General features: G+C 54.0%; 8 protein-coding genes across 8 annotated transcripts; 3 read left to right on the top strand and 5 right to left on the bottom strand.

Annotated features, from left to right (window-relative positions):
- Nucleotides 1-4: 4 nt before the first annotated feature.
- On the top strand, nucleotides 5-2,242 carry PV07_01544 (uncharacterized protein). Its single transcript, XM_016388076.1, has one exon. The coding sequence runs from the start codon at nucleotides 38-40 to the stop codon at nucleotides 2,135-2,137; it is 2,100 nt and encodes a 699-aa protein (XP_016255004.1). The 5' UTR covers nucleotides 5-37; the 3' UTR covers nucleotides 2,138-2,242.
- Nucleotides 2,243-2,353: 111 nt separating this feature from the next.
- Nucleotides 2,354-4,354, bottom strand: PV07_01543 (uncharacterized protein). The gene is made up of 2 exons (XM_016388075.1): nucleotides 3,657-4,354; nucleotides 2,354-3,509 (listed from the first exon to the last, which is right to left on the bottom strand). Exons 1-2 carry the CDS (start codon nucleotides 3,834-3,836, stop codon nucleotides 2,607-2,609), a joined length of 1,083 nt encoding a protein of 360 aa, XP_016255003.1. The 5' UTR covers nucleotides 3,837-4,354; the 3' UTR covers nucleotides 2,354-2,606.
- Nucleotides 4,355-4,513: 159 nt separating this feature from the next.
- On the bottom strand, nucleotides 4,514-6,505 carry PV07_01542 (uncharacterized protein). The gene is made up of 3 exons (XM_016388074.1): nucleotides 6,449-6,505; nucleotides 6,306-6,400; nucleotides 4,514-6,251 (listed from the first exon to the last, which is right to left on the bottom strand). Exons 1-3 carry the CDS (start codon nucleotides 6,459-6,461, stop codon nucleotides 4,695-4,697), a joined length of 1,665 nt encoding a protein of 554 aa, XP_016255002.1. The 5' UTR covers nucleotides 6,462-6,505; the 3' UTR covers nucleotides 4,514-4,694.
- A 256-nt stretch (nucleotides 6,506-6,761) lies between these two features.
- On the top strand, nucleotides 6,762-8,012 carry PV07_01541 (uncharacterized protein). Its single transcript, XM_016388073.1, has 3 exons — nucleotides 6,762-6,967; nucleotides 7,020-7,175; nucleotides 7,249-8,012. Exons 1-3 carry the CDS (start codon nucleotides 6,889-6,891, stop codon nucleotides 7,737-7,739), a joined length of 726 nt encoding a protein of 241 aa, XP_016255001.1. The 5' UTR covers nucleotides 6,762-6,888; the 3' UTR covers nucleotides 7,740-8,012.
- Nucleotides 8,013-11,766: 3,754 nt separating this feature from the next.
- PV07_01540 (uncharacterized protein) lies at nucleotides 11,767-15,268 on the top strand. Its single transcript, XM_016388072.1, has 2 exons — nucleotides 11,767-13,003; nucleotides 13,057-15,268. The coding sequence occupies exons 1-2, from the start codon at nucleotides 12,470-12,472 to the stop codon at nucleotides 14,812-14,814; spliced, it is 2,292 nt and encodes a 763-aa protein (XP_016255000.1). The 5' UTR covers nucleotides 11,767-12,469; the 3' UTR covers nucleotides 14,815-15,268.
- A 21-nt stretch (nucleotides 15,269-15,289) lies between these two features.
- On the bottom strand, nucleotides 15,290-16,453 carry PV07_01539 (uncharacterized protein). Its single transcript, XM_016388071.1, has 2 exons — nucleotides 15,958-16,453; nucleotides 15,290-15,732 (listed from the first exon to the last, which is right to left on the bottom strand). Exons 1-2 carry the CDS (start codon nucleotides 15,977-15,979, stop codon nucleotides 15,485-15,487), a joined length of 270 nt encoding a protein of 89 aa, XP_016254999.1. The 5' UTR covers nucleotides 15,980-16,453; the 3' UTR covers nucleotides 15,290-15,484.
- Nucleotides 16,454-17,673: 1,220 nt separating this feature from the next.
- PV07_01538 (uncharacterized protein) lies at nucleotides 17,674-19,511 on the bottom strand (the record flags this gene model as incomplete). Its single annotated transcript, XM_016388070.1, has 1 exon — nucleotides 17,674-19,511. Exon 1 carries the CDS (start codon nucleotides 19,399-19,401, stop codon nucleotides 17,674-17,676), a length of 1,728 nt encoding a protein of 575 aa, XP_016254998.1. The 5' UTR covers nucleotides 19,402-19,511.
- Nucleotides 19,512-20,071: 560 nt separating this feature from the next.
- PV07_01537 (uncharacterized protein) lies at nucleotides 20,072-20,967 on the bottom strand. The gene is made up of 2 exons (XM_016388069.1): nucleotides 20,729-20,967; nucleotides 20,072-20,658 (listed from the first exon to the last, which is right to left on the bottom strand). Exons 1-2 carry the CDS (start codon nucleotides 20,869-20,871, stop codon nucleotides 20,196-20,198), a joined length of 606 nt encoding a protein of 201 aa, XP_016254997.1. The 5' UTR covers nucleotides 20,872-20,967; the 3' UTR covers nucleotides 20,072-20,195.

The raw sequence follows: 20,967 nt of genomic DNA, 5'->3' as shown, positions 1-20,967 counted from the left end.
ACCGATAGCCCTTGGGAAAAGCATCGCTTGCTCAGAGATGAGCGACGAAACCTCGGAGAGTTTCCATGTCCCAATCTCTTGTCCGTTCACGATTGAGCAGATCCAGACCAGCGGCCTGACAAACTCGAAGACGTATCTGATCCGAGAGCATGATCGGTACGGCGAATTCCCGCACATATACGCGAAGATCTGCGGCACTCCATCATCTGCAACGCCGAGCAGGAATACTAGTCCAAGGCACGGCAAGACTTGTCGAGTACCTGGAGTTGCAACGCAGGATGGGTGGGAAGGACATCAAGTCATTGTCCTGAGCGACACTGGTTGCGGGACTGAGGTACCCAGTTCAAGTTCTCATCCGTCTCCTCCAGCGCGGGGGAAAGACGTGCAAGACCACTCCTACATGCGTGCTGAACCTGAGGTCTGGAACATCGGCACATTTCTCGAATACACGATCAACCCTGGCGGAAGGATAGCCTACCTCGTCATGACCACGCATTGCCACTACGATCATATCATGGGCATCGGGAAACTGCCTCCGACCTCGACGGAACACGAGGAGAGCAGAGACCAAGTCCAGGGCAATTTCCTGTCTGATGGGTCCGCCGCGCGCCCTGCGACGACGGTCCTATCGTCCTCGTATGGCAAGTCGTTCATCACACCCTACTCCAACCTCCAGAACCATAGCCTGTGCGACAAACTCGACCTCCAAGCCCCGCGATACGACGTGGGAATCTGGGCCAAGGACGTATCCCGCGTCGTCTATACGCATCCGACCACCTCGTCTTCGTTTTCCACAGAGACCTCTCCGCGGCCGCTGCCTGCCAGCATTGCGACGCCTCTGACAATCCTCCATACGCCAGGGCACACCCCCGACTCTCTTTCATGGTACGACTCCGACCTCCGGCTCCTATGTGTCGGGGACAGCTTCTACGTCAAGGAGACGCCGGCCACGCGGAATGCCAAGTGGGGTCCGGAACCGCCGATGCCGGTCATTTTCGACCTGGAGAGTGATTTGGGACAGTGGTGGAGGAGTCTGAAGAAGGTGTTGGACTTTGTCCGGGAGAGGAATGCCGAGAGTGAGGAAGAGGAGGGCCTTGAGGATGAGAGGTTGAGAATGGGAACAGAGGCAGATGGCGAGGCTGACGCTGACGCAGAGGGTGACGAGGGGTTCGTATATATCGACCCCAACGAGGCGGCGTCCGTCCCTTCGACGAGCGGAGTGGATGTGGATTCCAAAAGGAGAGCGCAACCCGCCCTGCAATCTCAGTCTGTGGCAGCGTTGCCAGAGCAAGCTAAGGCGAAGGCGGCGCCCAAGAGAATTGTCACAGGAAAACAGGAAACGCCACGAGCACAGGCGCAACAGACGGGCTTCGACATCCCTTCACCCAGCAAACGCGGCGTCATTGCGTTGCCGATCCTGGCAACACCGAGGGGCCGCCTCCCCACGGATCCAGACCAGGCTGACGACGTGTGGATGATGGTCGTCGACCCGGTTGCTCGGCCCCGTCCTCAACGCACTCCGGACCATCCTGTCCGCCCGCGTCTGGATCCCGTCATAACACCACGTCGCGTCCATCCGGGCCCGCCGACTTCGTTCAGAAGGGACAGAAATCTCCTCGCTCCTCCTCTCCACTGCCCGCCGATTCAAGCTCAAATCCAACCTGAAGGCCACGCGGGCAGGCGTCGTCGTCCCCGCGTCCGCCTCTGCGCCGCGCACACCACGCTCTCCGTCGACGCGGAGCGAGCCATCCTCTCCATCCAGCGCTTCATGGCGAGGATCCTCGAGAACGACGTGCCCTGCAGACGCGCCGAGGACGGGCCCCGCGGCGAGGAACGCTGGATATGGGACGACGCGCTCTCTTCTTCTCTCGCGTACGCCGCCGCGCAGTCAGACACGGGCGGGACGGTGAAGCATCAGCGCGATGCTAGCGTTCGTGGGGTGGTTCGAGATCTAGAACGCGCGGATCCAGGACACGCACATGGCCAGCGACACGGGATTGAGCTGGATGGGAATGCGCCCTCTGCGCCGAACACGGGCAGGTCCAGACACAGTTGCAGTTACAGTGTCCTCGCGCCGCTGAGCGTCATCAAGCAAGGCCGCAGGAGCATTCTCGGCCGCCCGGCCGGGGTGGTCTAGAACCGTTCTCGTCCTCCCGTGCAAACCATCTGGATACCCTGGTAGCTACATAGTCAGTGAGTCAGGTAGCAGAGAACGACGAGACTCGAGGTAGACACTGTTATTACATCGAGAGATGTTTCGCGGCGTATAGATGCGGGATATAGATACGAGCCCGCCAATTCACCCGGCCACATTGGAATGGAGGCGAGAGTCAGAAACGAGACCAGCCAGAGAGTCCCGTGGATGCGCGGATATAGTCTTGCCTTTGCGGACCTGGCGCCGTCTTCCTCGGTATCTGAGCTATTGGCACGGGACGTGGAGGTGGAGGAAAGAGAAGAAAAAAGAAAGGGGCATTGTTCCGGTATCGAACAGGTGGGGCAAGGCAAGACACGTTTTCACTCCCATTGGGTTTGCAACCGGTTTTGGTATACGCGGGCATGATACGGAGGACAGCGACAGAGGCCGATAAAGGGACCGCGAGCTGCGTTCAATCACTCTCGTCGTCGCTTGCAATCTCGACGTTCCCGTCGGGCAGCAGTCCTACCCTCCCAGCCGCGCGACCGTTGGCTTGCCTTGAGTCGTCGACGTCGATATCGTGGTCGTCGTCATCGTCAGCGTGATGAGCAGCGGTGTCGTCGTCGTCGTCGTCGTCCTGATCTTCGTCGTCGTCCTCTTCCTGGTCGTCTTCTTCTTCATCCTCCTCCTCCTCCCCCTCGTCTTCCTCTTGTTCGTCATCGTCGGCCTCCTCACCATCTTCGTCCCCTCCTTCATCTACATGTGCATCTTCCTCCTGGGTCGGATCAGGCTTCCCTTTCCCCTTACCATTCCGCACAACCACCGAAATGCCCCCGTTCTCTCGACTTTTCGTCTTGGCTGGCCCTTTCTCGGCGGCCGAGGCCTCTTCGCCGGTTGTCCCGTTGAGCTGCTGCTCCAGCATCCGCTCCTCTTCATCCTCGTCTTCAGCGCTCATGCGCCGGATCTTCTTACTACTCGGCTCCCCCCGGTCTTCCATTTCCCCAGCTCCCTCTGCACCGCCAGACTCCCGCGCTTTGACTTTCTCTCTGTACCCCCTCCTCTTCCTCCCTATGATCTCCTCGTACACCTCCACCTCCCGTTCCAGTCTTCCGCCGGTCCTCCCGTCCTCCCCCACCGCACCCAGCTCCATCACATTTCCGAACTCAATCTCCTTTAACGCGGCCATGACGTCCTGCACATTCAGTGTTTTCTTGTGCCGTAGTTGCGATTGCTCGTTCGCGTGGTGGGCAAGGTAGGAGATGAAGACGGTTGCGGAGCGGGTCAGAGCGAGAAGGGCGTCTTTTTGTAGCGAGGTGTTAGGGGGGAGGACCCCGCGAGAGAGACGGGATACGAGAGAGCGGGGAAGAAGGAGGTCCTGTGTGAGGTAAACCAAACCGTCAGTATACAATGCTCCTGTTCTCGTGCGCAACCAAGGGGGGATCTGTGGGTATTTTGCACTGATCCTGGGTGTATTTTCGCGGGAATCGGCGCGGAGTTGCAGGAAGTCGGAGACGAAACGTACATCAATTCCCACACCATCATCCTGCCTCCCCGATCCAGCTCCCGATTGCCTTGATGATTTCGGATGCGCATGTTGAGTGGAAGATGAAGCTGTAGCATTCGTTGCAGTGGACAACGTGGAGACGTCGCCGTTTGCCTCTGCCCCGGACACCGTCGAGGCGGCGCTCTTTCGTGGCGGCATCGCTCCCCCGGATAGATTCGCCTGGGTGGACAGAAGGAGAGAGACGATATATTCCTGCAGTCCAGAGAGCGGGGAGAACGGTGGCGCGGAAGATTAGCAGCGATTCGGTTCTTGAGACGGTAAGAATGCGAGGCGTTGTTGTTTCGTCCCGCCGTGGTGCTCGATGCCCCTCGCTGTGCTCCGTGTAGGTTTGCTAGGTTCTCCTCGCCAAGTCCAGGGACTGGATCTGTTCAACGTGCTCTTTGCCTCGAACCAGTTCCGGTACCCAGCAGATAGGATCTGTCGACCGGGTTTTTGTATTCTCGATCTCGGACAACAACTAGTGTCCAGATGTCCTATGGTCGGTTGATGAGGGATGTAGCAATAGTAGGGGTCAAGGGAAAGTCCTGGATCCGAGACCGCGATCACGATCGCTCCGACTTGGGAAGAGAGGTATTCCTTGCCTCTGTAACAAAGGCGTGCCACTACCTGTATAGAGATAGAGGGGCGTTGTTGGTCAAATGCTCCAGGTGTAGTGTTTCCAGAAGTCGAGAATGGGAAAAAGGGCACAATCAGCGGAAGAGGGTGTTGGAGACGACGCGGTCCAATCGCCCAGACGCGACCGCGAAAATGGGCCGCAGTCAATCAATTTATTATTGTGGGAGGGAATCTCCGAGCGCAGTTCCGCCCCTCGTGTTGCCAGCCTTGTGCGACAACTTCAATGGCAAACTGTCGCATGAGTTCACGGACAGCAGGGATTGATGGATGATGCGAAATGGCTTCTCCCTTGAGCTTGTGACATGCATTCATTCATCCTCTGGGATATCATCGTGTCCTACTATGAAACGCCCATTAAACATCTCATGCGGGACATCAGACTCATGACTCTACCTGCATAGCATCATCTGCCCCCTTCCCGCTTTCAGGCCCATCCCCCCAAAGGCCCTCTAGCTTGAACTCGGCCGCCCATTCCTTGACAATCTGCTTGCGGTCCACGCCAGTGGGCAGCTCCCTGCTGCTGTCCACGCTCTGGCCTTCGACCATCTCCTCGTCGTCCGCGACTTTCAATACGGGCGGCTCTGTCCACCCTTGTATCCTTCCATCTCTCCAATCTGTGATCACGGTCATTGCTGCCGAGGTCAGATTGGGCACACCGCCTTTACCCAACCTGCCTCGTTTCCTTGCGACCTGAACCAGAAAGTCTGTTGTCTCGTCCCCCCGTGCGAATGGCCCTAGTGCTACGATGCCGTAATGTTTCAAGAGTTTCTCGTATAGCGTTTCGGAAGCTGAGAGTCTCTCGAGCAAGAGGTTCACTGCCGGAATGGGATCCGAAATCTGACTGGGCGGCAGCGCGTTCAGAAGAATTAACCGAGCCTCGTGCTCGGCTTTTCGTCGCTGTTTGTCTTCTCTACCCTCCCCGTCCACCGTTGAGGGGAAGACAATGCCCGGCGAATCAAGGATTTTCAATTTGCTGTCGACCTTGACTTCTCTCAAGCTTGTGGTAACGCCAGCCTCAGAGCCTACAGGACAGGCGAAGCTTTGGGCACCCTTGTTCAGACGTGAGGTCAAGGCGTTTATGACGGAGGATTTGCCGACATTGGGGTAGCCTATGACTCCGACAGAGATTGACCGTTTGAGTTGCTTAGATGCGGCGTAGGATTTCAAGGAACGCAGCAGTGTCTCAGAGGTGGCTTTTAGGGTAAGTTGCTTGTGGTCGAAGGTCTGAGCGTTGGATGCGGGAGTCGATGCTCTGAGTGGTATCGTGGGGAAATATCGTCGTAGATGGGTTAACCAGCCTTTCAACACAGACGGGGGGATCAAGTCTATCTTGTTTAACACAAGAATCAGTCGTTTCGAACCACCTTCCGCAGCCATGACCTGTCGTTCTACCTCCCTCGATCTGGTGCCCTCAGGATCTCTGGCGTCCAGGACGTACAATATAACGTCGGCGGCATCGAGAACTTGTTTGAAGATTTTGTCGAATGCTTTTCGTGAAGAGTCCGGGTTTCGGTGGTCCGAAGATATTGTGTCCGAGATCTGAACTCCTTCCGCGACAACCTCGCCGTCTGCAGTGGTTCCGATGTCTCCTGCTAGTGCTCCGCCGTCGTACTCGGCTGCTCTCGCTTGCGCTGACGCTACTAGAGCCGCTAGAGGGTTTGCATTTCCACTTTCTTCGTCGTCGTCCTCATCCATATCCTCATCCAGAAGCTCGTCCTCCTCTTCCATCAGGTCGTCATCGTCCTCAGCCTCGGCAGTTTTTCTCGTCTGGGCATCTTTCCCACCCCTCTTCTTCTCTTTGGCCGCCTCTCGTAACCTCTGTCCTTGTTCGGCTTTCTGGCGTTTCTTCTCTTCGAGTTCCTCGAGGAGCTTTTCTTTGAAAGGGAAAAGGTTGGGAATGCCGGGATCTTTCTTTAACCGTGACTTCCACTGAGGATTCTGTAGAGCTGGCATTAGCAGAAGGAGGGGTTTTAGTGTGAACCACCAACAGACCTTCTTTTCTTCTTTTCTTAGTTTCCTCTGTTTCGCCGCACTGGCTTTTTCAATTTTGTGCCGCAGTCGCACGGGCGTGCGCTTTGATTTGGAGACTGCTTACGGTCAGGCAAGGTACTTCAGGAGACTAGGACTGCACTTACACGACTTGACCATCGCTGGAAACAACGCCCAAATCAGAACTGTTATGGCTGGCGGACTGGGGAAACTTGGGCCATGATTTCGATGTGGAAAAAAGTTACAGATCGCAGGCGACGCCAAGATTTCCTCCGGCCCATCTTCAGCCCGACAGCGAAGATGCTCGGGTGACTGTCGTCGACTTGTAGTTCCCCAATTAGGCCACACCGCCTCTGTTGGGTGGGAGTGCTCCCCAATCAAGTAATCCTGCCGCCCCGGAAGAACCCTTCAGAACCACATCTCACGCCCTGGTCTTTTTTCAGTATATATGCTCCGTACCGGCTCTCAGTAACTTCTAGGTAGATGAGCCCTTTAATGGATGTATATATTTCCTATCTTGCACACTGCTTCCCGTTCTCCTCCTTCTACATACGGCTTTTTCGTTCACGCATAGTTGGCACCTGCAATGGGCTCAGTCGAACAACCTAATTTTTCCGCGCCACCGGAGGTCGCCTCAGCCAGAGGCCTCCTGCTGGATTTTGATGGTATGGAGGCTTCGTCGGGTTCGCAAGGGAATGCAACTAAGCCATTTGACAGGCACTGTCATCGACAGCACAGCAGCAATCATCAAGCACTGGCACAAGCAAGGTGAAATCATGGGCGTTGATCCCAACGTTATCCTCGCCAGCTCACACGGACGGAGGAGTATCGACGTAATTCAGATGTACGACCCGTCGAAAGCGAATTGGGAATGTAAGAATCGTCTCTGAGCGCCTCAGAATAGGCCTGCCGGGTAGTTCATTGCACACTGACGAACAACTGGCAGATATAATCCATCAAGAGAGCCTTATCCCCAAAGAATTCGGCCAAGATGCTGTGGAAATCCCTGGGGCGCGCAAGCTTTTAGAAAGCCTTGACGACGTCAACGTGCCTTGGGCGGTGGTCACTTCAGGAACGAGACTGCTCGTGAAGGGCTGGATCGAGGTGCTGAAGCTCGCCCATCCACGCACCACCGTCGTGGCAGAGGATGTCGAGAACGGGAAACCCGACCCGACTTGCTATTTACTGGGTCGGGAACGCCTAGGACTCCCTGACACAGCCGAAATGATCGTTTTCGAAGATGCTCCAGCGGGAGTCCGCGCGGGAAAAGCGGCCGGGTTCAAGGTCATAGGATTGGCCACCACCCATACTGTTGGTCAGCTGAAAGAGGCTGGAGCGGATTGGATTGTGGAAGATCTGAGAAGTGTCAAACTGAAGAACTTTAAAGATGGCGTGGTGCAGGTTGAGATCATTAATGGACTGGTCGATGCCTCTTGACGGGTCGATCGTGATCCCTTTGCTGACCGACTTGTGACACGGAGGAGCATTCTTTTCAGCATGGCGTTTGGAGCTCGGGCATCTGGAGCTGGTCGTATAGAGAGCTTGCAGGCTAAGGCCGCCAATAGACAATAGATAGGGCGGTCATACCGCCTTTTAAAGCTGGCGCTGGACACGCGCAATGCCGTCGCCCAACCCTTACCTTCATCCGCATGGTCCAGAGGTGGAGTGTGGTGCTTCGCAAGAATTCCTGCGCTCCCACATTCCATATTCTGTTCACGACGAGTATATCGGCCCATCCAATTTGGGTTCAACTCCCATACCTATTCAAGAACACAGCGGCGCGCCAACCCCACAGGATCTCGCGGACAGTCGGCATAAATAAAGTCAACACCTGATGCCTAAACCCAGCCTGAACTCCCCAGCCATTACAGCGCAATCAACGCCAATGTAAGATACATCACTCCGGCTTCGGGACTTCCAACGACTGACAGGGTGAATGTTCGACCACTGCCCCACGTCTATTCCCATGTGCCTGTGAGAAACGTTGGTTGCTCCGCTCTCTGAACGAAGCATGCTGTGGTGAGATATACTCCTATGGTGATCAAGAGCTGTCCATGGTCACCGGACATATTGTAATACCATCACGTCTCACGCGACCCTCTCGAAACTGTGAACTCCATGAGCTAGCGGAAGAATAGTTCACTCGTGCCAATGGAAGTGCACTATCAGGTGTGTCGCTGAGGGCACTGTGGACAGAGCACGACAATTCTGGTGCAGTCTGCATCTCGATTCCGTTCGAGGTGGCCATGCTGCTCGTTTCACGAGCACCAAGGTAGTGCCTGCCTGGCGGCAGAAGTGCGGAAAACCCATCACATGATTTCCGGTGTCCAGGACGGCCATAGCTGTCAGCAAAATACACTGAGTAAGGGGTTGCAACGCATCGAAGAAAAGTCGCACGGGGGATGTGTGACGCTAGATGCCTGAAGAGGAGAAAAGGCCCGGCAATGGCTACCACTCGAGCCGTCCGGGAGCGTGGATTTGACATTGATGCTGTAATTACCCTGTCCTACCAAAGAGCCGGTTCTTTGTGCATCGAGGACTCGGTAGTATTGTACTGCTTACTTGGCACCCAGAGGAAACTTGTCCACAAACAGCAGCTGCTGCATGGTTACACAGCTGAAAATGCTGAATCCCCATGATTGCAGGTTTCTGTGGCGGCGAAGGTTATTCTCAGTATCCGGGGCGATACTATGTCGCGATGCTGAAGGGCTAAGAAAACTATTTTTGTACTGATGTCTCGAATGGAAAAGCAATCAGCATCAAGAACGAAAGTGAGAGGACGAAGGAGGTCGTCGTCGACGGCACAAAGGGCCAAGGCATGGAGCTGGCTTTGCGGCGAGGGACGCCCCAGAAATGCGTCGATGTGCAACGTGGAAAGCGGATTGGCTCTGGCGATGGAGGGAGGAAAATTAAACAGAGTCGAGGCGAGACTCCTTAGGGCCGGATGAGCCTGAAGGTAAAAGAGAGCCATGCGGAACGAGGCTCGGCTAGTGGGCTAAAGCCCGAGTGGTAGGCATGCCTGACAGTGGATGCCGGAGCAGCAAGGCTCAAGGCGCACAGAACGGGCTCACCGTCAAGCGAGAAGCCCGGAAGATTTCTCGAGGAGCGGCGGAGAATAACTGCTATCGGTCGCCTATCTTAGCTTCCAAAACAACATTGTCCAGGACCGTCCAGACAGAGAATGGAAGGAGCTTGCGCTACCGAGATCAAAAAGGAGTCTCGCATGCGAACAGGCGAGGTTGGCAAGGAATGAAGGGCAACGGAACCAGGTAGTAAAGTGCCCCAAGGCTGACAGGTTCTTTCTGGTGACTTGAACGAAGGCTGAAGGCAGCACTAGCCAGTTGGGGCGATGCGAAATTGCTGTCTTTGATCTTGTGCTCCCTGTGGTCGGCTTCCAAGTCCCAGGTTCCTTGCATATGTCAGCTCGTCTTCAAGGGCCTGTGAGGGCTGATTTCAAGGGCTGGAGAGCCAAGGGATAACATTGTGCCGCAAAGCACGTATCGTACGCGTAGGGTTTTCAATCAGCAGTTTAGACGATGGTTTAGGGAAGAAACCCCCTGCATGAGTTCCATCTCATTTCACGCCGAGCGAGGGAGTTTGAAGGTTGTCGCGCGTCTGGAAGACGACGTGTAAGAGGACAAAATTCGTGCACCTCGCTGCCTGAGCGTGTAACGGCCAAGTCTGAGTGGTGCAATGGTGGTGGTTCGTGATGCATATGCGTGATAGGGTGACTTTGGCATGGCGGCCACTGAGTGGACGGCTGAAGTGGGCTTCGGCTTACCTGTGCAGGAGGTGGACTGGGGGGTTCAGCTGCCTCTGGTTGCTGCGGGATCCTCCGCCACATCTGCAGGTACAGATTGTATTATGCGTCTCTGGCTACGGGGTAAGCAGCACAGGGACGCGCTTTGAGTCAAGATGGGCCAAGATCCAAAGATTCGGAGACGGGAGCTTGTGTACCTTCACTGAGGATCACCATCCATTTGGAGACGGATGATCGTCAAAGATTTGCATGTCTACTCTCGCAGCTGGGGGATCATGATCGGAGGTGCTCGTCGTCCGGTAACTGGGAGAAATATCGGCTCATCTTCAGGGCCTGCAAAGGTCGTTGTTTGAGAAGGTCTTCGACGGCTGTGAAGCTATGGGCGAGGCGCCCGGATCGCGTGTAATCGATATCGCCTCACAACATGTTATGGTTAGCTTCGTGAGCAGGCAAAGGAGAATCGAGAGACGAGCGAGTCTGGACCCGAGAGTCGAACGCGTCGAGAGTCAAGATCTGTCAAATGATGACGTGCCAGTCGCCTGTTGTTAGGGAGTTCGGAACTCTGGCGAAGAGAAGATGGGGGGCAAAACAACAGTCTAGGCGCTCCGGGTCCAGGCCAAATCATAATGGCACAGTCAGACGAAATCCAATTGCCCTAGGAGCGTGCTTTGGGGTTTTGTCTTTCGGCAGTGATTTTAATCCTGCGCATGGCCACATCTCATCTCGGCTCATCTCCCTTCGAACGCCTCCTCAGCAAGGGTTCGGGGCTTGCGGTGCTGCCACTGGCAGGGCACCTCCACGACCTTCCTCGTTTGGTGCATGGTTGTGGCACAGGAGGCTCTCTGGGCTGAGACCTTCGCAGAAGGGGTTAGCTCAGGTGAAAAGGTTGGCCGGGAAGAGGCCAGGGTGATTGAGGAGTGAGAAGGGACCAGGTGGAGCATGATTACTTAGCCTGGGCTCAAATTGCTACCGCAGACTGGCTGAGTCTCAGCATGGGGATTCCTTGTTGTCGACACTGTTCCTGCATTGGCGCCGACCAGGACAGGCCAGGGATCTCTGTCAACGTTCCCATTCCCCGGAACGAGGCGGCAACTATCGAAAAGTCAACGCAGGTCGAGAACTCAGCAGAAAAAAACAAATCAAAGCAACGAACACAGAAGCGCGGGAGTGACGAGAGTCAATCTGTTTGGTGTGGGAGTAGGTTTTGGGGGAGTGGACTGCGCAGATGGCTGTCTCCGAAGAGACGTGCGAGCAGTAGCTGTAGGGAAGAACAGCCGAAGGAGGGGGAGCAGGGCAATTGGGGGGTGGTTGTAATCGCTTGTCTGACGTGGTTTCAGTGGTCGGTTGGTCGATTCAGTGACTGGTTCCTTGTCCGAGGGCGCTTCGTTCCGCAGGCCAGCGTGCAGCTTGGGGGGGGGACTCGACTGTCTACACGTCCTTCTGTTCACCTTTTGGTTCCCTTCCCAGCGCCTACGAGTATGCCACCCCTCAACCCTCACCACCTGCAACTCTCTAAACATGTTTAACCTTGACGCTGGTAGGGGCGACCAGGAACCTTGAAGGTCGAGGGCTAGCCTACACACTCCACCCACAATGGGTTCCGCCGTGGCTGACTGGCTCGTCTCCGCTTCATGGATCCCCTGACGCCCCTGTCGTCTACCAGGAGCTTGAGTGCTGCTGGTTCCTCCACTACGATTCTCTGCGGTGGGGAACTGGCTTGCTTGTCTCTTGTTGCTCTGCAAGAAAGTGAGTCTCCTCTCTCCCACATCGCGATTGATCAAAAGATCCAGAGCGCGCTCTCGATGGTCACAGACATCTTGTTTTGTTGTGTGCTGGGCCAAGGGCGATCAAGACATCCTCTTCGATTGCTCCAGCGATTTCTCCGTGTCACTCTCCCGTCACCACCTCATTGAACTTCAAAACGCCCCTTCGGCGCCTCGATTCAAATTTTCCCATCTCCCCCGGTCTTGGAACCTCGTTAAAGGGTGCGACGTACCCTCCGTACCTTTCGCCTGATCCCTCGCGACCGCCGCCTCTAAATCTAAAAATCCCCCGAGTCCGCCCACTTGTCTTGCTCCTCTTGGTCTACTTCTATCGAGCCTATCTATCAACAGCTCCATCGTCCTGTCTTGTACCACTGCTGGACCACCTCAACCCTCACTGTGTCGCTCTCGTCGACAGCAGACCTCACCCCCAGCAACCGACTGCGCCGTCGTCCTCGTGCCTTCCTACACATCTCCTCGCCTATCCGTTCCTTCTCCTCGTATACTGGGACAAACTCACTTCCTTCACCGTGTCTCTCACCTTCAGTCGCTCCTTACCTTCTCAGACAGTCCAACATTGCTACTGACTTCGAGCCCTGGCCAATACCTGATCTTGAACCTTTGTTCATCAATAGAAATGCCGCATGCCTGATCAATCGCCTGAGCACTTTGATCCCACGACTGCGCATATACTGGCTTCAACTGCTTTTGCTCGAAAAGTAGGCTATCTGGGGGACAGAGGTAGCGGCTTTACAAACCAAACAGGCGATATTCGACTCCCCGCCGAAGAACCTGCTCGAAGGAATCCTGTCTTGACCTATCAATCCTCACAAGCAGCCAATATGGACTACATGCAACAAAATGCTTTTGCCTTTGCCTCCCAGCCTCAGTCACAGTTCATCTACCCGCAAGTCCAGTATCAAGCCTTCATGACTCACGCCCAGCAGCCTGTTGACGATTTCTATATGCCCTACGGCGGAGCAGAGTATGCCGATTTTGCGGATGCGGGCATGATGCAGGATGAGTTTGGAGAGAATCAGGAGATCTCAACGCGCCCTAGACTCACCAAGGAACAAGCTGAAATCCTGGAAGCCCATTTTCAAGCAAATCACAAGCCGAGCTCCCAGTTGAAGAGGGAATTGGCTATACAGACAAACTTGAAGCTTAACCGGGTCGGGGTATGTGTCGACTGTATTGCATGAGCACGGATTGTTGGCTAACTGGCATGCAGAATTGGTTCCAGAATCGTCGAGCAAAGGCAAAGCAGCAGAAGAGACAAGAAGAATACGAAGCCCAGCATGCAGCAACCAAGCCTGGTTCGAAAGAGCCGAAGGACCTTGTTCTGGCTGAAATCTCAAGGCGAGAAATTATTTCTCCCAGGTCTTCTGTTGCTTCACCAACAAAGGAGTCAAGCACGAATTCAGCCGCAGCATCAGTTTCCACCGCACAAACATCACCTTCGCCCGTTACGGTCGTCGAGAACCCCAAGGAAGCTAGTTGGAACTCTTTGCAGCGTGCTCTGGGGCAGGCCAAAGCAGCGCAAGGCCAGCAGGTGACTCAGCCGCAAGCCACCGCTATGTCGTCTCTAGAGATTCCTCCGCAAACTGCATCGATGCAGCTCCCCATTCGACTAAACGACTCACACACCGCTTCGTCGACATCTAGCTTGCCAACTTGGCCAAATCGGACTGCTGGAACCGTGCCATATCCCTCTCCGATCACATTTCAGGATACTTCCTTTGACTTTGGCTTCGGCGATGAGGTTGCAGAACAGACGCCCAGTCAAGACCCAACCACCATTGACCCAGTGGCGGACTATGGGCAAGAATCTTTTGTAGTGACGCCTGAAGATTACCGGGAGTCCCTTGCTACTCCGAAAGGCATGCACAGTCACCAGAGTCCCATGACGGCACTGCCCTCGCCAGGTCTGACTATGCCTTCATATCCTGGTTCGCGACGCCCATCGACCACGGAGGATCTCTCGACCAATTTCAGCCACTTTGCTCTCGCAAGCGATGCGCCCAACATGCTACCAGACCAGCGAGTTTCGGAGGGGATCTGTCCTCCGCAGAGTGGCCCTCTCGACATCGCCGCACGAAGAAAGCGACCTCGACCCGCAGCCTTGACATCAGCCTCGCTTCGAAGCCGGTCCTACGGAGCCATGACATCGGCCTCCCCCACATTTCGCCAGGGCATCATGAGCCCTCAAGCACCACATGGTGTTCGACACGTTAAGTCGGCCGGTCAAAGCCTTCACTCGCGATATGCAGGAATCCGGAAAGCCAGTTCGGCTCAAAGGTCGCCCATGTGTGCCTCGACTTTTGCTGAAGCAGAGGCTTTGAACCAATTAATGGCTCAACAAGCAATGACAACAACACCACTGGGAGAATTGGCAGAACCCTTGTTGTCGCCAGACCACATGCCAAGCGGTTATGTAATTGATCCGGAAAAGAACCCATTCTTTGCGCAAGCCATTGACATGTCCAATCAATATTCCATGCGTCCGCCTCAAAACCTTGCGATCGCAGCAGCGTCACCCCCGGTGACACCGATGATGGCGGCCTTCATGAGCAGAGCGCAATCGCAACAATCTCTCATTCCGCCTGCCTCTGCTCCTCCGCAATATGCGGCATTCACCGATTACACACCTCCTTACTCAGCTGGACCACTTACCAACAGCAGCTGGTCGGACTGCCCCCTAACATCGCCGGAAATACCATCATTTCCTGTGACACACATTGCTTCTCTTGGTTTTCCGAATCAATGTGATGGACTCAGCGGCCAATTCCAACAATTTGTCCTACCTTCGGACAACAAGTCTGAAGTGGACTTTGTATCTCACGTCGAACAGAAGAAAACGGAGTTTTATATTCAAGAGTTTCCAAACCAAAAAGAGGAACATGCACATGTTGCGCAACAACTTGCTCAACAGAAGCCTAAAAACTATGTGTTTGCGAACACAGCTCCTCAGGATTACACCGGCACCTAGATGGATGAATCCATTGGTCAGAGTCGGCCTACGGTTATGAATTTTGATTTCATTGTTTTGAGCGTATTTCTAGCTCTCTCTCGGCGGCAAGCAATCGTGGGAGGCAACGTTTCAACGGTATATGCAGGATGGATGAAAATGCATGAAAGATAGAATTGAGAGTTTTAGCAATGGCGCTGAATGGCCGACCAAGACTACAAGGGAACATGTTTATTGCAAGACTGATGGAAGTACAGGTATAATAGGATGAGGCACCTACGGGAAACGAACATGAGAATTGCCTCGGGAATATGAATTGAGATGGCCGCAATGGACGGGATTAAATTTTCAATTTTGTAATACCACAATCAAATATCTTCTTTGTCAGGCTTACAGCTTCTCGATCATGTTTGTTTCAGGTTGTATATGTCGAGCAAAAACAATAACATTGAGACAAAGTTTCGGAGCAGAAATATCTCGTTGTCGAGGAAACTGGGACAGTGTTTATTCTGAATGTAGCCTCTAGATCTACCTATGGTTGCTTGACTGGGGAGTTTAGGTATATACTGATAGATGACAATTAGTTCTGGTCAAAGTTGAGGCGAATTCCCGCCCATTCCATCCTTTTTGCTCGCATCCATAGTGTTGTCAAAATCCACTCATGTATCCCCAGACCCAGTGAATCCCACTCCTAAGAGTCCTGGTTCATCTTCAGACGCTGGTCTGGCTCTCCGTCCTTCCTCAACCCCTCGCCGCCGAGGTGGGACGCGCCCTGGGGGTTCTCGCTGCTCCCGCCCGAGCTGGACGAGTCCGAGGTACCGCCGCCCGAGGAGTGGCCGCCCTTCTTGCCCGCCTCGTGCGGGTCCACTTTGCCGTGCGCGAAGCCGGGCTGGTTGACGCGCTGGTCGGGCTGGCCGTCCTTGCGGAGACCGTCGTGTTCTAAGGGTTGCAAACGAGGAGGGAACAGTTAGCTTTCGTGTCATTTTTTTCCAAAATTGAGATGGGGTGAGGATATAACGACGAGTAAAAGGGAAGGAAGACACATGGATATGTTGGGGTAGATAAGGAGCTGAAAGGAAGCAGTAGCTAGAGGGTGCCCCGGATAGAGCTCCAGATCATGCGGGGGGAGGAGGATGGGGTGTTGTTGGGTGGAATTAGTCGTACCAGTTGGCTTGTAGTCAGACATGTTGATGGTGGTTGGTTTGTTTGGAGTTTTGGTTTGTGGTGGTGAGGTTGAAAGCTGTTTTCCTGCTGATGATGGTTTGATGATGAGGGAAATGTGCTTCAGACCGGGAGGAAACGACTGTTTATATAGACAAATGATCGCTCTTCCTGTCACGCTTTTCTCGGCTCAGCCTGAGGATCTGATGATGGCCTGTGCCCGGGAGAAGCGTCAATGCATCTATCATGACGTCGGGTTATTTCCTTTGGTCGTTGTTCTTCGGTCCTGTTCTCCCTTCTGCATGAACAGTGCCCTGTTGGCAACTTCGATCTCGTCATCACTTCAGCTCGCTCAAAGCAGAACTCGTCTGAAATCGTGTCTTGATGAATCATCGTTTTCCTTATTTCGAGACTCCGTCCGTGCTGACTTGGCTCATGCATCGCCGGTGCCTGGTCACTTGCAGATCGATCTTCGATCTGAAACAAAGCGGTGAGCTCAATTGTCAGCCATTAGACCAATGCTTGTTTCTTCAGGAACAGGCAGCTAGTGCACCGATCACTGTGTAGAGTGTAATGATCTCTCAGGTCGTGACGGCGTGACCTGCTGGCTTCGCGAGGCCAGAACCTCCAGATCTGAGATGTTAGTGCGATCTGGCACTGGAGCCTGGCGATCGCTTAAGAGACAGGGCGCTGTAGATTATGGAGGTCTGACCAGGAGAACAAGATGCATCCCCCACTTCCTGCATCGAACCAGGTCAAAGAACAACAGGACGTCATGATAAGGTGGACCCATGGTGCGGAACTGGAGAGCCGTTTCAATCAGGCAAATGCAACAGCTGCAGGGGCCCGTGCGAACTGAAGAAAACAAAGTACCTTCTGGGAGGCGGTCAGAGACAAGATGAAACTCCCCGGTAGCATACATTCCACAATGCCATGTGCTCCTTCTGCTTCGATAGTAGAAAGGCTTCATGCAGAAATCATCACCGAAATTGTCATCACCAAATATCGGAATTTTCGAGGGACGTCCTCAAGTTAGACGCAAGCCGCCGCAATCACCAAGCAGCTCAGCGCCGTACGGCTAAAGTCCCGGAGACTGCGAGCTGTAGGAAGGCAATGAATTGAGACACACCGTGAGCATTGGGCATTGACCTGGGTCGTAGGATGAGTAGGTGAGGTTGCCGGAGACTAAGTGATGGTGGACTGTGATTCGCTCCGTGGGACATGCCGAATGATAGACCACCTTGCTACCTCAGGGGAACCTTGAGAGCAACAAGATGAAGGTGGGTACGTGGACTTCACTTCGGTTGCTGGGCCGTGCTTGAAAGGATTCCTGCATTGTGTGGATGGGAAACGTGGAAGCTGAAAAGTCATGACGCCAGGACGGAAAGCCAATGACACGGAGAGCGGAGGATGTGGAGGAGTGGAGGAGGCGAGGACGAAAAGGGGGGGAAGTTGAAGCTGTTCAGCCTTGTCATTGAGATCTGGAGCCTTGGCGCGGGCTTGGCAGGGACAATGCAGCGACGTCAGCAATTCTGAGAACCGCAACTGCTTTCTCACTCAACACTTCATTGCCTATCATGGTCATCATAATCATCATCACTATCATCGTATACTGAATAGCGGATATTCCAAAAGCTCCGACAGCACCCTCTGACGTCATTCTCGAAACCTCACCGAGAGAAAATTCATTGCAAATCCTCAATCATCAATTCAAGCTCCCTAGACTGCTGACGGCCAGCCGCCTTCGTCGCTTCCTTTGGGGTTGAGATAGGCCGGTTTCATTGGCCCAATGCCGATTTCTGGGGTTGCGTATGATTGTCGCAGTGGGATTCCATACAGCTCCTCGTGGATTCTCCTCCCTCTCGCGCCATCTCTCGCATTGTGGCTGTTGCGCGACCTATTCCTCGTCAAGAGCTCCCAGGTGGACCGTCTTTCGACTGCCTTATAGTTCATATCGCTGACGTTTCTGCCCTCCAACAACATAGCCACAGGACCACCTGGTTGCCGCCTCCTGATCCTCTCATGAAACTGTTTTCTTTCAATCTCCCGTTCACGCAGATCCATCTCTTTGCTGCGTCGAAGATAGCTAACCCAGGCCAATACCAAACCAAAAGTCAACACAATACTCACCGTCCAGTATATCGCGAAAGGCACAGGCACGATAACCTGTTTATGATCCTGCGGCATGGCAAAATTGAAGATGGGAGTATCGAAGAATGATGCGACAAATGTTCCCGGTAGAAAGAGTAGAGAGACGAACGCAATTGTCCTCATTGCCTTATTGGTATTTTTCCCTTGCCACGCGAGCTCGTTGTTGATGTCGGCAACGGCAAGACTGGCGCGGGAATCGCGCTGCGTCGTCAATTGAAAGACAGAGGACATGGCATTATGAAGACGTTCGCCTAATGAGTCCGCGTCAAAGAGGTGAATGAAGGTATAATCCCACATCACATTCATGAAATGGTCGAGTTCTTTACACTCACGCCAGGCTGACTGAAAATTTGGCGCTGAAGGGTCAAGAGACTTTCGATATTGATTGTTACACCTTGAAATGAACTTGATTTGTTGCTGGAAGGTCTTGAGTCGGAAGCGGATGTTTGTAAGCTTGCCTGAAAGGATGTTGAATCCCTCGACAGCTTGATCGTGTGTTTCAGCGACACCACGTCCAGGTTCGACCCTATCAAGGACCCAGTTCCAAGTAGGGAACCCAATTTCCTGTTCGAGAGCGAGAGTTTCTCGATTCATGTCGTCCAACATATCGAAAGTGAAACTCAACGAGACTTTGGTTTTGATATAACCAAGAAGCATAGGATGAGACAGGTGGGTTTGTAGACGAAGGAGGTCAGTAAGAACCTCATTCTTTCTTTGATCTCCGTCACCTTCACGATGCCAAATGACAGCTGCAGTATGATTGGTCGCGCGGTTATGAGACCACGTGACAGTCCAACTAGTCCCAGAACAGTAATATGATGTCGATGTCTTTCGGATGGTATTATCAGACTGAGAATTCGATGAAAAGGTAGGGACACAGACAAAAGTTAAGTGAGCCTTCAAGTAGGCCCCGAATGCGGCTAGCGGAAGGTCGAGATTGGTAAGGATGTCAATCACAAATCCGGCCTGCTTCTGATGCTGGGAAGTCTGGGTCGGAGGTGGTTGTCGAGATGAGGCAATAGAGTTAGACAAAAGGCTTGGTGGTCGTTTTGCAGTGGATTGGTTATGGGTTTGGATCAGCAGAATCTTCATGGTGGCATCGCTCGAGTTTGGTTTTGGACTTGGGTGCCGTAGCCATTGCGCGATATCGTAAGGAGTGGCTTTGGGGTCGACGGGGATTGTGGAATTGTCGTGGGGCGAGCGAGGAAGTTCGAGAGTGTGTATGGCATGGTGGCCATTGTATCGCTGGAAGTCGTCGAAGGATATGAGAAGGCTGTCTAGGCTCTCTGCGGGCATATGATCCGTAGGGATGGGTTTCCTTGGTGATGTGGTCGTGTGAAGGCGTGCGCGGCTGGCCAAGAGACTATTGTCAGTCGCCTTGGCTGCGGTTCACAGGGTGTTGTAGGGTAAGTCTCTCTCGCAGGGCTTATCGGGTAGAAAGAAAGAGGTCCAAACCCGAGGGAATGAACAGGAAATAGGGGGGAGATTCATATAAGTTGAGACTGCGAGTCATGGCACCCATCGACATCGTCATTTGTGGCAGCGCCGCCTCATCGGAGAGGCCCGAAGGACCAAGGTTTTGACAAATCAGATCCCGTGGCCCAGGCATGATATCAAGAAAGTTACTAGTTCGACCTGGAATGCGAACCGTCCCGCCAAGAGTGTCGTTGCCTGGTTTCAAAAGAAAACAACCGGCCCAGAGCCTCATTTTCGGCATCTCTAGGTAGAAGCCTAGAAGGATTTAGGCGACGGTTTGGAAGCGCTTGGTTGCCTTCTAGCGTGGGGGTGTGTGTGTATGTATCTCTTTGTACCCATTTCTTATCTACCGAGGTATCTAGCTCGCTGGGTCGTCTCATGCCAAAACCGGGTCGCATGTTCCCATGGGACATAGCCTCAGGGCACAGTGGCGCCTTGCTGGGTGCTGTTTCTTGTCTGCTGGTTGACAGGCGAAGTTCTACTGTTCACTCGATGGGAGTGCCCTGGGCGGTCACTGAAGGTATATCATTATCCCACGACGCTACCCTGCAAATGACTCTTGTAGTTGTAGACAAAAAAGGGAGAGGGGATCCGAGCGGATGAGGTGCACCTTACTACCGAGTTTGACCAGTCTCGGTGTTCAGAGACTCAGGTTCCGTTCTCTGCTCCCACGACTCCCTCTTCAACCTCAGCTGCAGAGAATCCCACCAAATGCCGCCGACCTCCCACATCCTCTCCGTGAATCCGCTCTCCGTAAACCCCTGCCTCTCCAAGAACCTCACGCACCGCCGGTTCCTGGGCTCCACCTCCGCAATCACCTCGTCCATCCCCCTGGCCCCGAACAGATAACCCAGCACACAGCTGACTGCTTCCTGCGCGATGCCCGTCCCCCAGTGCTGGCGGGAGAGGATGAAGCCGATTTCGTGGGATTCCGGGGCGTTGATGCCGACGATGCCGATGGGGTGATTGCGGTCGGGGCGGAGGGCGATGATAAAGTTGGTTGTGCCGTTCGTTGGGGAGTCGATCATCTCTTGGAGCCGGGACTGGGTTTGCGATGGATCCTCGTGGGGCAGGGTGCTTTTCCAATTTCCATGAGATGCGAGTTGGGAAGGGATCATTTGATATGTCGGAAGGGGTCCTCACGTACCAATATCGCATTACTTCCGGGTCTGAGAATGCTTCATACACGCCCATCACGTCGTCCTCCCTAGCCGCGCGGAGCAGAAGCCGCTCCGTGGTAATCTCAACCTTTCCATCCTCCAGATGGGAAATCACCGTGGAATGTGCCATGAGGTGCCGTTTGGAATCTCACACCCCTTGTGCCTTTTTTGAGTTTTGTCTTGTTGATTGCATGGCTGTTTATGTCTCTTCCAGCCTGAACGTGCG

The sequence above is a fragment of the Cladophialophora immunda genome (genome assembly GCF_000835495.1).
Source record: "Cladophialophora immunda strain CBS 83496 unplaced genomic scaffold supercont1.1, whole genome shotgun sequence".
In the NCBI taxonomy this organism is placed as follows: domain Eukaryota; kingdom Fungi; phylum Ascomycota; class Eurotiomycetes; order Chaetothyriales; family Herpotrichiellaceae; genus Cladophialophora; species Cladophialophora immunda.
Note: the sequence above shows the minus strand (reverse complement) of the source record. Positions and strands in the feature narration are given on the sequence as shown.